Raw genomic sequence first — 14,053 nt, 5'->3', positions numbered from 1 at the left:
TGAATAGAATTGCACATGTAGACTGTGAAGTTTTACATTGCAGCGAATTAGTCACTGTGCGGTTAAGCGTGTGTGTAGATGCGCCCAGAGATTTCAAATAGTCACAGTGGACTCCAAGATGAACATGAGTTGTTAGTGTGACAAAGTCATCAGAAAAGCTAACTGCGCTTTATCATGCATCAGCAGATCCATGACAAACAGAACCAAGGAGGTGATACTTCCCCTCTATTGGGTGCTGGTCAGGCCACAGCTGGAGTACTGCGTCCAATTTTGGGCACCACACTTCAAGAGGGATGTGGATAACCTGGAGAGGGTCCAGAGAAGGGCCACTCATATGGTTAAGGGCTTGCAGACCAAACCGTATGAGGAGAGACTAGGGCACCTGGACCTCTTCAGCCTCCGTAAGAAAAGGTTGAGAGGTGACCTTGAGGTTGCCTATAAATTCATCATGGGGGCACGGAAGGGAACTGGTGAGGCTCTGCTCACCAAGGCGCCCCTGGGGGTCATGAGAAATAATGGCCATAAGCTAGCAGAGAGCAGACTTAGACTGGACGTTAGGAGGAACTTCTTCACAGTTAGAGTGGCCAAGGTCTGGAACAGGCTCCCAAGGGAGGTGGTGCATTCCCCTACCCTGGGGGTCTTCAAGAGGAGGTTGGATGGGCATCTGGCTGGGGTCAACTGAACCCAGCACTCTTTTTCCTGTCTCTGCAGGGGTCAGACTCAATGATCTATGGAGATCTCTTCTGACCCTAACATTGATGAATCTATTCAAAACTGACCTGTTGTAGTCTTCTGAATTCTTTGCAACAGAAAAACCGTTGTATAGATTTTCTCTAGTTAAAAAAAGGGTGAGAACTAAGAGCTAGCATTTTCTGAGGGCTACCTCAATTCTAATGAGAGGTGCCTCAAAACTAAAAAAGCTAAGAACCACTGAGACATAAAGGATGATGTCGAAAATTATTATATTAGTTACCACAGTGAAATAAAATTGGTCCTTATATTGCAAATGATATTCTGGCATTTTGAGTATATAATGTTGTTTAAGACTGAAGTGTCTCTTGTTTTGGTGCTAGATGGATTATTTTTCACAATGCTTTTTAAAAAAGTTATTTTAGGCAGTCATATCCAACTGAGATGAATTTCAGTTAATTATTTCCAGCAGTCCCTTAATGAGTTTGTTTCTACTTTTGAAGTCAAGTCAACAGTAAATCAAGATAAGTCACCTTGTTTTTACTAGCAGGTTTCTGTTTGAAGGTATTGATTCCATCAAAGTGATATTCAGATATTGGCAGATAGGCACCTGGCCTTTTACAGCTTCTGTTAAAGTGAGCCCCAGCTCATGAAAGCTTATGCTACATATATTTCTACTTCAGTCTAAGGTGCAAATCTACCCTGACTTCTTCAGGAGCAATTCAGCCAAAAGTCTCTTTCAAAAGGCTGAAACACTAGAATTAGCATAAGTAATATTTTGCAAGAAGCAGCTTAGGTAACTGTCTCTTCCAGTAATCCATCAGGTCCAAGTCAACCACTAAAATGGCCAATTGGAACAAAAGCATCCCTTTTTCATTTCTCTTGGCAATGGAGTATATGTGTCCTATGTGTCTCCACTGAGACTGTGTAATCAAAGAATTGCACAATATGAATGATCCTGTTATTCCCTAAGGTCATGAACGATGCATACCCCTGGAAGCTGGAGGGGCACAGCAACTGCCCACAGGCGGCAGTGTCAGCAGCAGGGGCATGATGGTGGTGAGCAGGGAGCTCCCACAGGTGGCTGCAGCGGTGTCGTCAGTGGGGGGAGGTGGTGAGCGCCAACCGATGGTTGGCAGCAGCCAGCGGCAATCGGCAACCGCCCGCAGATGCTGCCAGCAGTGTTGGCAGTGAGGGATTGGGGTGGTGAGCGGTGACTGCCCACAGGCGCTGCTGGGAGTCTTGGCCACAGCCAATTGCAGGGGGTGAAAGGCCAATCTCAGGGGTGCACGTGCACCTTCGTGCACCCACTACACGTCACCAGTGCTTAAGGTACTCCTCACATGCTGGTAGTTTGATTAGGAGCTTGATTTTCAGAATGTATTTCCAGATATTCTACTTTGTTAGTGATAATGAATTTCCAAGAAGGCAGATACAGTACAAAATCTATTTACAGCAAAAATCTGTTTCCCCTCTCTCTCAGGTGAAGATTCATGAATGAGCTGGTTTACATAATATTTAAAGGAAAAAAAATCCACTCAAAACTTTCTCTCTACTCAAACTCTTGGACCCTTTCTTGAATGCTAAAGAAGGTTGTTAATGTTTTTGCACTTTGCTTTTTTCACAATTTTCCACTTGGGTTCAACCAGAATGTTTTTCATAGAGCAGAGGGAAGGGGCCAGCCCTGCTGTGGAGCAGAGAGCCCAGCCCAGCCCGGGCCAGAGAGCGTGTTGGGATGCTGGGGGAGTCTGATTTATCTTAAACCAGCAAGGGGACTGGGACAGACATTGCATAAACTGGTTTGACCCAAATCAGTTAAGTCTGATACTGCGTTTCAACCAGGTTTATTTCAAACCGGTTTCAGCCATTTTCAAACTTATGTGCACTGAACATTTGCTCTGTTATAGGTTTAAACTAGTTTCTGATCACTTAAAGTGGTTTTTGTGTAATGTCTGTCTCTAGCCTTCAAGTTGAGTATAATATTTTTTGGTAGGAAATCTCTCTGCTCCCCCAAGAGTATAAGCCTCATTTTTGGGTCAGAAAGGTTTACTTAAGTGCTTAAACCATTGAAGATCTTATTGTACAAACGAAATCAGCTGAAGTCATTATTGCTGATGTAGATATCTTAAAAATTAGCACTGGAGTTCTCTTTTCTTTTGGGCACGTTAAAGGGAAAACTGTTAGTGTTTCTCAAGAATTTTTAAACTTTTAAAATATAGTAATGAAATTTTACACAACTAAAGGAGCCTTTCTAAATTCTTGTGTAAGGGAAAGTAATTTCTGTGAATTACTTGTTTTCCTATTGTATATGACCTTTTCTAAAAAGGTTTAAAATAGTTGGAAGTATAGAAAAGTTGATATTTATTTGATATTTGTTTGCTGCTTTATCTATTTCTTTATTTCAGCTTCTAGAAATTGAAATATTTAATATTTTGTATTTATTTTCTTTCCATTTAAAATTATGCCAGTTTGAAACTATATAAAGGAATCTAACCTTTCTTTATTGCATTTTTCTTTATTCCTTTTTAAAGAAAAAATGCTGCAGAAAAATAATCTTGTGACCATCAAAATTGCTTTTTGCAGCCTCATTAATATCTTGATCAGTGTTTTGGGTGACTAGGTTTAAATTCTGCCTCAAGACATGGTGACAGAGGGGTGCTTAAAGCATTTCACTATCACTTGTAAGGTCTGAGTTATGAGCCTTTTATTTGTATGGGTGCCAAAGACTGCCCTGAGTTTATAGGATACCCCATCCAGGTATCCAGTATCTGATGATGAGGTATCCACTAAACTGGATTCAGGCTGGGGAATGAAAGGCAGACAAATGCAATGCTAGCCATGTCATTCTCCTGCATGTTGTTGGCTACAGAAACTGAAGTGTCTTAACCATGCTAACCATTATGAGCTTGAGGAGGGACTTTGACTTCCATCTGAGCTGAGTCCTCTGAGTGCTTTGAGACGACCAGGAATAGGTTTTTTTTAATTAAGAATATGGGTTTGCAGTAAGTTTTCTCTAATTAAAAACTGACAGCAGTATGCAAATATCTTGCCATAGTTTTGTTATATTACAGAATGAAGGCAAATTAGCGTGAACGTTAATGACCGTGTTAGAAATGTTCTGTGGACTGTTTTCTTAAAAGCAGGACAACCTCAGTGTCTGGTTTTACTTTGGATTTTTCATGGTTCATATGTATTTAGGTGCTCCTGATGCTTTATTGGGGTTGACTTCAGGATGGTTGGGGTATTGTTAATGTCATTCAGGTGTAGTTTACAATGCTTTCCTTCTGTGAGCTCCTGTAGAATTTTTGCCATTTTTGTGCAATTTATTATTTGGGACAGTGTTATACTGCTACCTGTCATAATGGTAGAAAAATACCAGTCGTTCTGGAGGTGCATGGGTACAGGTAGGTTTTAATACAGATTATATAAGGACTGTTATATACTTTCCTTGTTTGTTTAAACAGCTAGACCAAGCAACCCTATCATTGTCATCACGTGAAGACTACTTTGATAACACCACAGAAGCTAAAGCTGTAAGTATTATTCACTTGAGCTTTGAGAAACCATTTGTCCACTAGAAAATTTTTCTTTTTTGTTGAGCTTCAAACTGAGAACAGACACTGATTATTTTATTTTTTTTTTCTTTTCCTGCTTATGCGCAACTACCATTAATTTTAACAGAAAACCTCTTTTTCTGTTTCTTCAGCATGTCATTCTTCCTCTTAAACAATAACAATAAGAATTTACCTCTTCCTGCCTTTCCTCTGAAACAGTTTTGGCTCGGTTCAGTTGAAGCGCATGAGGCAGGTCAATCACGCCAAGTATCAACCTTGTAGCAAGCTCTAGTATTTTAGATCAACACTGTCAAATGTTTTTAGAGTTACCTTAGTCAGGGAATAAGGTCCCTAATTCAATTCCATGGTCTTCAAGCTCCTTTTCTTGCCATGACCCTTCCCTTTTGGTATACTCTCTCTCCTCACAACCGCTCAGAGCGCCATCATAGAACCATGATAAGTCTGCGGCAACTTTTTCTCTGGAGTCTAGCTACTTCGGAATTGTGAATGAGTTGTAGTGTTCAAGCTTTCAGTGAGTGTGTTGATATCTGGCAACTACAACACCCTTTCCACTAAGTATGATTGAAAAATATTTAATGTCCAACACTAAGAAATTATGACACAGCTGAAAATAATCCACTAAACCTTTCTGGGGGAACAGTGGCCATTACTATCATCCATGTTGTTATCCTTCCTCTCCCACATGGTTCCTGTTCCATGAAGGGCTAGTGAATTTTACAATGCCATCCCTCTGGCTTGGAAATATTGTAATCCATTGAAGTCTGTTTTCAGACAGTGAAATATTGGTAGTTTATTGGAGTACACATTTATTCCTGGGATTCTCTGGCTAGTAGGTTCCATAAGACACCCTCCAATCCTGTCAGGGGATCTGGGATCTCCAGAATGACAAAGCCAAACTGAATGTGATGCATGAATTGTTGCAGCAGTGTCTTAGGACCATGCGTATATATTTAATAAATAAACGTGTATTGTTTGTGTTTTCTATTAAACTGCCTCACTCTAACACAAATGTCATTTTGTATGATCTGTAATTTGCAGTCCTTCCTTTCCTTTTTCAGGTCTTTGTGACAAGGTATTTAGCAGATATTTATATTTATGTTGTCACAACAATACGTGATGCAGGGTAATTTCCTGTTGCTTCCTGTCATGGAAATGAACTAATCTCACAGAATGCTTATTTTGCACTTGAAGTATAGACCTAAATGCCGAATATTTTTCTTGAGGCTTTAGCTATGCTCTTTGATACTACTAGTACAGATGTGCTCAGAAGCAAATGCAACATTTATGCAATTCTTCTTTCCTTACAGTACAGAGATGCCTTCTTGCAGTTCATGATTGATATAGCAGTACTTCTGGGTGCCAATGCAACACGAGCAGAGTCAGATATGAAGTCAGTTCTAAGGCTGGAAATTAAAATAGCTGAGGTTAGTAATGTTCTAATGTGTGATCACAGCTAACTGCTAGAAAAGGTGCATTAACAGAAGAAATAGCATATTAAAATAGCACAAGAGGAAGCCATTACTTTAACAGCTTTTGTAATTATTTTTCATGGAAGATGTTGTGGAAGGGTAGGGCAAATACAAAAAAGAAAAGCCTGGAGCAAGCCTCTTGCATTAGTAAATGGTTTAACTCACTTTTTGGTCTAAAAAAAATAACCATATTAGTAAATTCCATTCTTTAAACCTGAAAATAATTATTAGTTGTTGTATTTTGATATAGGGTGTTTTAGCCACATATGTTCCCTTTTGTGCAGTGAGATACTCTTTTATAATTAATTCTTCTGAAAAGGCTTGACAAGTAATTGTATGCCATTAAGGATTATTACATGTTGTCAGTTTTATAGCTAGCCATCCTCCTGGCATTTTTTATTTTATTTTTTTGCCATCTCAAAGAATTTTATCTCCCTCTGAGCTGTTGGGGCCGCCTTGTTTGACAAAACCAATTGTCCTACAGTTGCACAATCAGTGTTCCCATTGTAATTGCTTGCAGCATTTGGCTAGGATGGAAAAAACAGATATCCAGTTGAACCTATCTAGGAAGTGCGGAGGTTGCATGAACCAACAATCTTTGTTCTAAAATGGAATACTAAAGAGAGGATCTTTCCTTCCCTTCTCCCTTCCTGCCCACAACAGTAGGAGTAGAGATCAATACTCTTAATGTTGAAAGCAGAGACAGACTAAATGTGGCAGCAGAGTGAAGTGGGACATAGGTGTTTCCAACTGGAAGGATGGAATTTACAGTAATACTAGATTTAGCTCTCTATGGCCCCTGCCACATGATTCATTGATTAATCACATCTCAAGTGTATCATGCCTGAAGTTGTGATCCAGCCACATATTCAACCAATTAATGGTGTGGTAAAACAGGGAATAAGTCACCAAGTTATTCCACAAAAAATGTGTAGTAACTTTGTGGCTCATTCCCATCATGCCATTAATCGATGCTGTAGTCAGGTGCTCCCCTGTGGCTGGGCATCCTGTCAGCTGACTGGACTCCTGTTAGTTGATGGGGCCTGTAGCCATGGGAGCTCATGAAGTGCATGTGGACCTGGGAAACCCCAGTGGCTCTGAGGCCTATCAGCTGTGGGCTTGCAGCTGTGGGAATAATGGGGTGCCCCTGCAGCTGCAAGCCCTATCATGATCCTGGGCTCCCCTGGCACTGTCAGTAAGGTGTGATTGGATCTGATGTGCAATTCCATAGTCATGACACTTGCATGCACATGGGGCATGACAGGAGGCATGATTGTATAGATTATGCATCAGTTCCTATCATGTCCTTATCTGAATGTCTGGCAGGGGCCTATCATCCCCCTCATGGGCACCACTTAAGAGGGCCAGAAATCATGCAGGATTTTTGATTTGTGGGATCAGATTGACTTCAAGATTTGACTAAACAAATTTATGCCATGTACTGAGCACTTAGCCCTCAGAGCTCCTGACTGTCCTACTGAGGGTTAGAAATTTGCAACCTGTTGGGATTGCCAGTTGACTTGGGGAATGGTTGTAGGCTAACATACCCTTTGTGGTGGCCCTGTGCATTTCTACCTCCAAATCAAAAAGCCGCAGGGTTTTTGCAGGAGTTTTGCTCCTGGTGGTTGCACATCCTGCCGGAGTTTTAATTAGCATCCTTCTGTTAGTGGTGGGAAAACTAGCTTAAATTGGGGCTGCCCCTCAACTGCCATGGAGTTTGAGGTTTCTGTACACTGTCATGGAGGGCAGCCATCTCTCTGCCTCCTCTTATGTGGATTAAGTAAGTACTCTGCTTACAAAAGCTACAATTACAATCCAGTCTGTAAAGGTGCATATCTACCCTGTCTTCTGCCTGATTTTTAGACTAACACAGGTAACTATGTCTGTATCCTCTCATGTGGACCATGGGATCTATGGACAATAGCAAAGAGGCTTCTTGTAAAGTATCAGTACCTTGCCTTTGACCTGGGCCTCCTCACTTTCACATACACCTTTTAAATCCAGTTATGTTGATTGTTGATGCTACTGTTAACAGAAGACTTTGTAGAACTTGGGGTGATCCAGGAGTAGTGATAAGGGTTAGACTTCGGAGACAGTCCCTTACAAGGGAATGTCTTACAACTTGAGGAATTTGAACATGATCCCGGGTGGAATCAAGATGGAGGAAAACCATGCTGTGGTATCATTAAAGGTCTGTTCTCTTCCTCCTTCATAGTTGTCATTGTTCACTGCGGGACCTAAATTATTACACTGAGATGGTAGTTATGAGTATCCATTCTGTCCATGAAGGAAAAAAATACTTTTTTTTATTAAACCCAATACATAAAGTCAAATGTTCAGCTTTACTTATTTTTTTCAAGACAGCCTCTTGTAAAGTTCCATTGCTTTTAATGAGCGTATCCTATTGTATCTCAATATATAAAGCAAGAAATATTTATTCTATTTTTTACTGCTGCTGTCAATGGATGCAACGTTCCAGAAATTTCTTTGATAAAGACCTACAGAGTTTTGTCATTGATTTAAGTGCCTGTGTGAAGCTTCCATTTCACAGATGAAATGGACCATAACAGCCCTGAGGGTGAATAATGCACATTCAACTATAAAACAAATAGCATGGATGATAATTAGCCAATCTCTCTCTAAAAGGACCAACTTCCATAACCCACCCCCCACATATATAAAGAGGCAAGTCCAATGACTCTGTTATCCAATCTAATAAGCTCATTGGGCTTTATATATATGTTTTATATACATTTCTCAATGTGGCTTTAAGACAAGCTGTAGACTTCATTGCATTTTAGGCTCTTAATAAATACAGTATCGGGGAGCATCTACGCATGTTATTAATGCACTTGAAAACATTCTGGTGCAGTTTGGGCTGGAGTTTATAGCTCCCAGGTGCAGTGTTTACATGTGTGCCTGGGACCATAGCACATTGACTCGAGGCATGGAGCTCTGGCTGGCAGGGAGCCCAGGGGGGTCAGCCTGTCAGCCTGGAGCTGCTTCACCCCAACTCGGTGTGCTGCTGAGGGGCTGGCTGGGGCACAAGGGTGCGATAGTGCAGGGCTAGCTGGCAGGCAGTTCCCTGCATTGTAACACCCTCATGTTCCAGCCATCCCTGGTCACTATTTATACATACCTTATGATGCACTAAATAACTCCACCATAGGGTAGTACTTATGTCAGGCAGTACTATACTACAGTGGAGTTGATTAGTTTACTGTGGCATTATTGTGCTGTACATGTAGACGGTGATGCTTTACTGTGAAGCTAAGAAGTCAACTCCACAGTAAAACAAATGTGTAGATCTCCCCTCCCCCCCATATTCATTTTTAAGTGAACGTCATGGGGAGTACATGCCCAGGGAGCAGGACAACAGTTGGAATGGAAAGAAAATATTTCGGAGATCAAGTGTCATGATGGATGAAGTGGAATTTTTAGGGACAGTTTGGAGGCATGTTGGGAAACTGAGATTTCCAGTAGCTTTAGATGAATGGACTATATACAGCAAGAAGCATTTCCTGAAGGAAGAAAGCAAAGGGTGCAATCATTTTAAAGATTTCTCAGACTAATACACGTAAGAATGGAACACAATGGGATTTTGAGGAGGAGGGAGTAGGGTGACTTCAGGAATCCGACTCCATGGGAGTAGCTGAGACAATAAAAAAGATGGCGAGTGGAGTTGGAGACGAACTTAAACCTCTTTCAGTATGGCTTGAGGAATAATAAAAAACCAGAAAAATTTAGCATACGAGTTTAGATTGGAAAACTGCCAAGTCTGGAGTCACTGTTCAATTTCAGTGGGGTCCATAGTTTCAAATTTACCTTACAGTTGGGGTGAAACAAGCATCTACCAGCATCCAACCCCCCGTGAACTCTGAGAGAATTTTCAACTGGCTCTGTACGTTGTAGTTGGTCATTGTTTCTATTTTAAGCCAAACTAAGATGCTGAATATGCATAATCTTCCTCTTTTATGAATGCCCCTACTTCTACTCTCTTATTTCTTTGTGTCTAGATATTTTGAGCTGGAATGGACTTCTAGTTTAATTCATAGAGCATTAGTGATCCAAATTGTACTATCACTTATAGTGGTAGGAATCCAAATTGATACACTTTGAATTAAACCTGGATTTGGCCTAATGGGCATTTTTACATGTGCCAGGGATGGGGGGAATGCTTTAATTAAAGTGCACAGAGTATCTCGTGTATCAGCATTCCCACGCTTTAAAATGGCAGCAGGGGTGTTTTACCTAAAGCTTGTCAAATGAGCACAAAGCTTTGACAAGCTTTAGATAAAGTACCCCTACCACCATTTTGAAGTGTGGGGATGCTGATATGTGAGAAGTGGAGGCTGGCTGGAGTCTGCTAGTTAGCACGCTTCATCAGACTCTTTTAATCAAGTCTGCTCTCGTGTACTGTCATTAGAGCTTAGCTGAGCAGCCTCCCAGAATGTGTATAGGCACCCAGTGTGTTTGAAGAAAGAAAATTTAGGATGGTGAAAAAAAATGGAGTTAGTTTTAAAATATGGCTAATGGTAGCTGACATCTCTTTCTGAGATTTGGGAGGCAGTTATTTGCTTTGATTTTATTTTTTTTTATTTTTATTTTTTTTTGCTTCAGCTGTCATTAAATAGTTCTATGGGCAGATATGATGGAAATAAATAATGTGAGAGGATTTCTTAGGAGATCTTTTTTTTTCCTTTATGTTCTCCAGATTATGATTCCATACGAAAATCGAACCAGTGAGAATATGTACAATAAAATGAATATTTCAGAACTTAGCACCATGATCCCAGAGGTGGGTGAAGTTTTTGAAAAATTACTCTATTAATTCTGATATATAATTCCCTGTAGAAAATTAAAAGTGCTTCCACTATGTAGAAGGAAACACTTTAAATGAATATCAGTAGAAAATAATTGCTGTTACTTTCAGTACAGCTTCCTCTCTGCTGCAGTTTCAAAGTATTCACACTGAGGTACATATTTTTTTTTTTTCTAACTTTTAAATTGGTGACATCCCCTTAGCCACTGAAAAGAACCTTATAAATTCATCACTGTGTGGTCATCTCTATTTGTAAACTGTATTAACTAAGCTTTTGTTTGTTTGTTCTTTTAGTTTGACTGGCTGGGGTACATTAAGAAGGTGATTGACATCAGACTCTATCCTGATCTTAAAGACATTGGTCCTTCTGAAAAAGTGATTGTCCGTGCACCCCAATACTTCAAAGATTTATTCAGAATCCTGGAAAATGAGAGGAAAAAGTAAGGGTTATATGATGGTGTCATTTTAATGGGCTTTTCAGGTGCCTTCCAGCATCTCCTCAGATCAAATCTTTTTGCAGGCATTCAGTTTTACATGAATAAGGGCATTCATTAGGCCCCATATATAGTAAGGCCATTTTCAAATTTCAAACAGTTTCTTTGTTGAAAAAAAAAAAATGTTTCAATGGGGCTAGCACTTGATGGTACATTAAATACATCCATGCAAAAATGGACCTCATTGTCCTTGGCCTTGCATCTGATATAGTCTTTTACCTTTGTGGGATGTATTAAATGCTTCCTTCATAGAGCAGTAAGGCTGGGAGGGACCTCAAGAGATCATTTAGTCGAACCTGCTACCTTGGTGTTGTTAGTACCATGCTGTAACTGCCTGAGCTACAATGGGAGCAGCTTAGGATGGTCCTGCTTCGCATCCACTTTATATGAGAGGATGGAAGATCAGACCCGCCCAGGAGCATAACTAAGGGGAGTTACTTATGCGAACTCAACAGTCCCAGGCACTGACATGATGAGTAGGGGACAACAAAAAATAACAGCCGCCAACAGCAGCACTGAACTTCCCTGTTATGCCTCTGGGCCCTTCCTTTAGTGAACACAGTGTGCGCTCAGATTTTGTCCCATTCTGCAATGTTTTTTTTTATGATGAAAGCTCCCTAAGGACTTTATGAATTGCCCTGCTGCTTGTTTGAGCTGTTTGTGTAATGCATGCCTTTTGCAGTCCACTTTTTTTAGCTTGTCTTTGTTCTCGAAAAATGAGTTACTGCTAATAATAGTCACATTTTTTGGTCACAATATGTCAAACAAATCATGTTCCTATCAGCTAAGAAACACTAGAATAGTACAGAGACTTTTAAACCTTTTAGTACATTCAGAATACATGTAAAAATATCATGCAGGTCAGACAGTGCCAAAAATAAAAGTAATTTCCACCTCCCAATAATTGGGGATCCTTTAATTTAATCAGTTCAAACTAATGCCTTCCCTGCACTTCTGATTCATGCTGTTGAACAATGTCTTTGCTTTGGACCTGATTCTCCTTTGCTTTGCGCTTCATAAAGTCAGTTAAGAAAGTGAAAAGTGGGGGTGGAAATGCTGATTTGGTAGCATTTTATAACTGCAGTGCTCTGGATGAGAGCACAGGTAGCAGGACGGGTAGCAGGATGGGGGACGGGGCATTGCTGAGACTAGGGGGTCAGTGGGCACAACCGTTGAAGGCCTCAAATGCCTCTACACGAATGCTCGAAGTATGGGGAAGAAGCAGGAGGAACTCGCCCTCCTCCTAGCTGTCACCAGCCCTGACATAGTAGGGATCACAGAAACGTGGTGGGACTCATCGCATGACTGGGCGGTGAGTGTCAAGGGCTATAGGCTATACAGGAAGGACAGGATAGGAAGGAAAGGTGGAGGAGTAGCACTCTACATCAAGGAGGAATATACTTCCTCGTTAATTAGCAAGGGGGTAGAGGGGGGGCACTCTGAGGTGCTCTGGGTTAGAGTAAAAGGCAGTCCAGGGGAGAGAGACTTAACGGTGGGAGTCTACTATAGACCCCCCAACCAGGGAGAAGAGCTCGACCAGGAATTCTTAGGTCAGCTTACAGAGGCAGTGAGGGCTAAGGATGTGGTCATCATGGGGGACCTGAACTTCCCAGACATCTGCTGGGAGGAGCAGTCAGCCAAGTCTGATCGCTCACGTCGGTTCTTAGCCAGAGTGCAGGACCTCCATCTAACCCAGGAGGTGCACAGTCCCACCAGGGGAGACGCCTTGTTGGACCTGGTGCTGGCCACGGGTGATGACCTGGTGAGGGGGCTGCGGGTGATGGGCCACCTGGGAGACAGCGATCATCGCTTGCTGGAATTCACCATCCAGCGTAAGGTGGCAAAGGGCTGCAGCAAGGCAACAGCCCTAGACTTTAGGAGGGCTGACTTCACCAAGCTAAGGAGGATCGTTGAGGAAGCGCTGAGGACCCAGAGGGGAAGGGAATCGGATGTCAAAGGTGAGTGGTTGCTCCTTAAGGAGACGATCCTCCATGCCCAAAGGGAGGTAATCCCAACAAGGGTCAAAGGGAGCAGGAGGGCACATAAACCCCCATGGCTCACTAAGAGCATCCGGGAATGTCTCCTTGCTAAAAGGGAGGCATATACCCAATGGAGAGATGGGGTCATCGCCAAGAAGGACTATGTTACAGTCGCCCGAGGATGTAGGGGGGCAGTCAGGAGGGCCAAGGCAGAGTTGGAGATAGGACTAGCTTCCCGGATTAAGGACAATAAGAAGTCCTTCTTCAAATACATAGGGGGTAAAAAGAGGGTCCCGGGTAATGTGGGGCCCCTGCAGGACACGATGGGCAACTTAGTCGTCATGCCAGATGACAAAGCTAACATATTTAACGATTTCTTTGCCTCTGTCTTCCTAAGTAGGGACCAGTTCAGCCACCTCCCTGCTGGGCCCCCCTCGGGCCCCGAGAGAGACACGCCTGGGCCAAGGGTTAGCGAGGAGTTAGTTAGGGTACTTCTGGAGAGGCTGGACGTGTTCAAGTCTGCTGGTCCGGACGATCTTCACCCTAGGGTTCTACAGGAACTGGCCGAGGTCATTGCGGGACCCCTGGCGCGGCTCTATGAGCACTCGTGGTGCTCTGGCGAGGTGCCGGAGGACTGGAAGAGGGCCAATGTGGTCCCTATCTTCAAAAAGGGAAAAAAAGAGGACCCGGGAAATTACAGGCCAGTTAGTCTGACCTCAATCCCGGGTAAGCTCTTTGAAAAAATTATCCTGGCACACATCCAGGAGGGTCTTGCGGGGGAATGCATGCTCAGGGGCAACCAACATGGGTTCATCAGTGGCAGGTCTTGTCAGACCAACCTGGTGGCCTTTTACGATCAGGTCACCAAATCATTAGACGCAGGGGTTGCTGTGGATGTAGTCTTTTTGGACTTCCGGAAGGCTTTCGACACTGTCTCTCACCCTGTCCTCATCAAAAAGCTGGGAGACTGTGGTGTCGATGCCCACACGGTCAAATGGGTCGCCAACTGGTTGGAGGGCCGCAC

General features: G+C 42.4%; 1 protein-coding gene across 1 annotated transcript in view; it reads left to right on the top strand.

Moving 5' to 3' along the window:
• Positions 1-14,053, top strand: part of PHEX (phosphate regulating endopeptidase X-linked) — a 175,620-nt gene that overhangs the window by 48,665 nt on the left and 112,902 nt on the right. The window contains exons 6-9 of the mRNA XM_090062296.1: positions 4,155-4,223; positions 5,573-5,689; positions 10,449-10,532; positions 10,851-10,996. Of these exons, the coding sequence (XP_089918422.1) occupies positions 4,155-4,223; positions 5,573-5,689; positions 10,449-10,532; positions 10,851-10,996 (416 nt within the window). The remainder of the gene's footprint in view (positions 1-4,154; positions 4,224-5,572; positions 5,690-10,448; positions 10,533-10,850; positions 10,997-14,053) is intronic.

This window comes from Crocodylus siamensis, chromosome 1, assembly GCF_052110815.1.
Source record: "Crocodylus siamensis isolate JL-2025a chromosome 1, ASM5211081v1, whole genome shotgun sequence".
In the NCBI taxonomy this organism is placed as follows: domain Eukaryota; kingdom Metazoa; phylum Chordata; order Crocodylia; family Crocodylidae; genus Crocodylus; species Crocodylus siamensis.
This window is presented reverse-complemented; position numbering and strand designations above follow the sequence as displayed.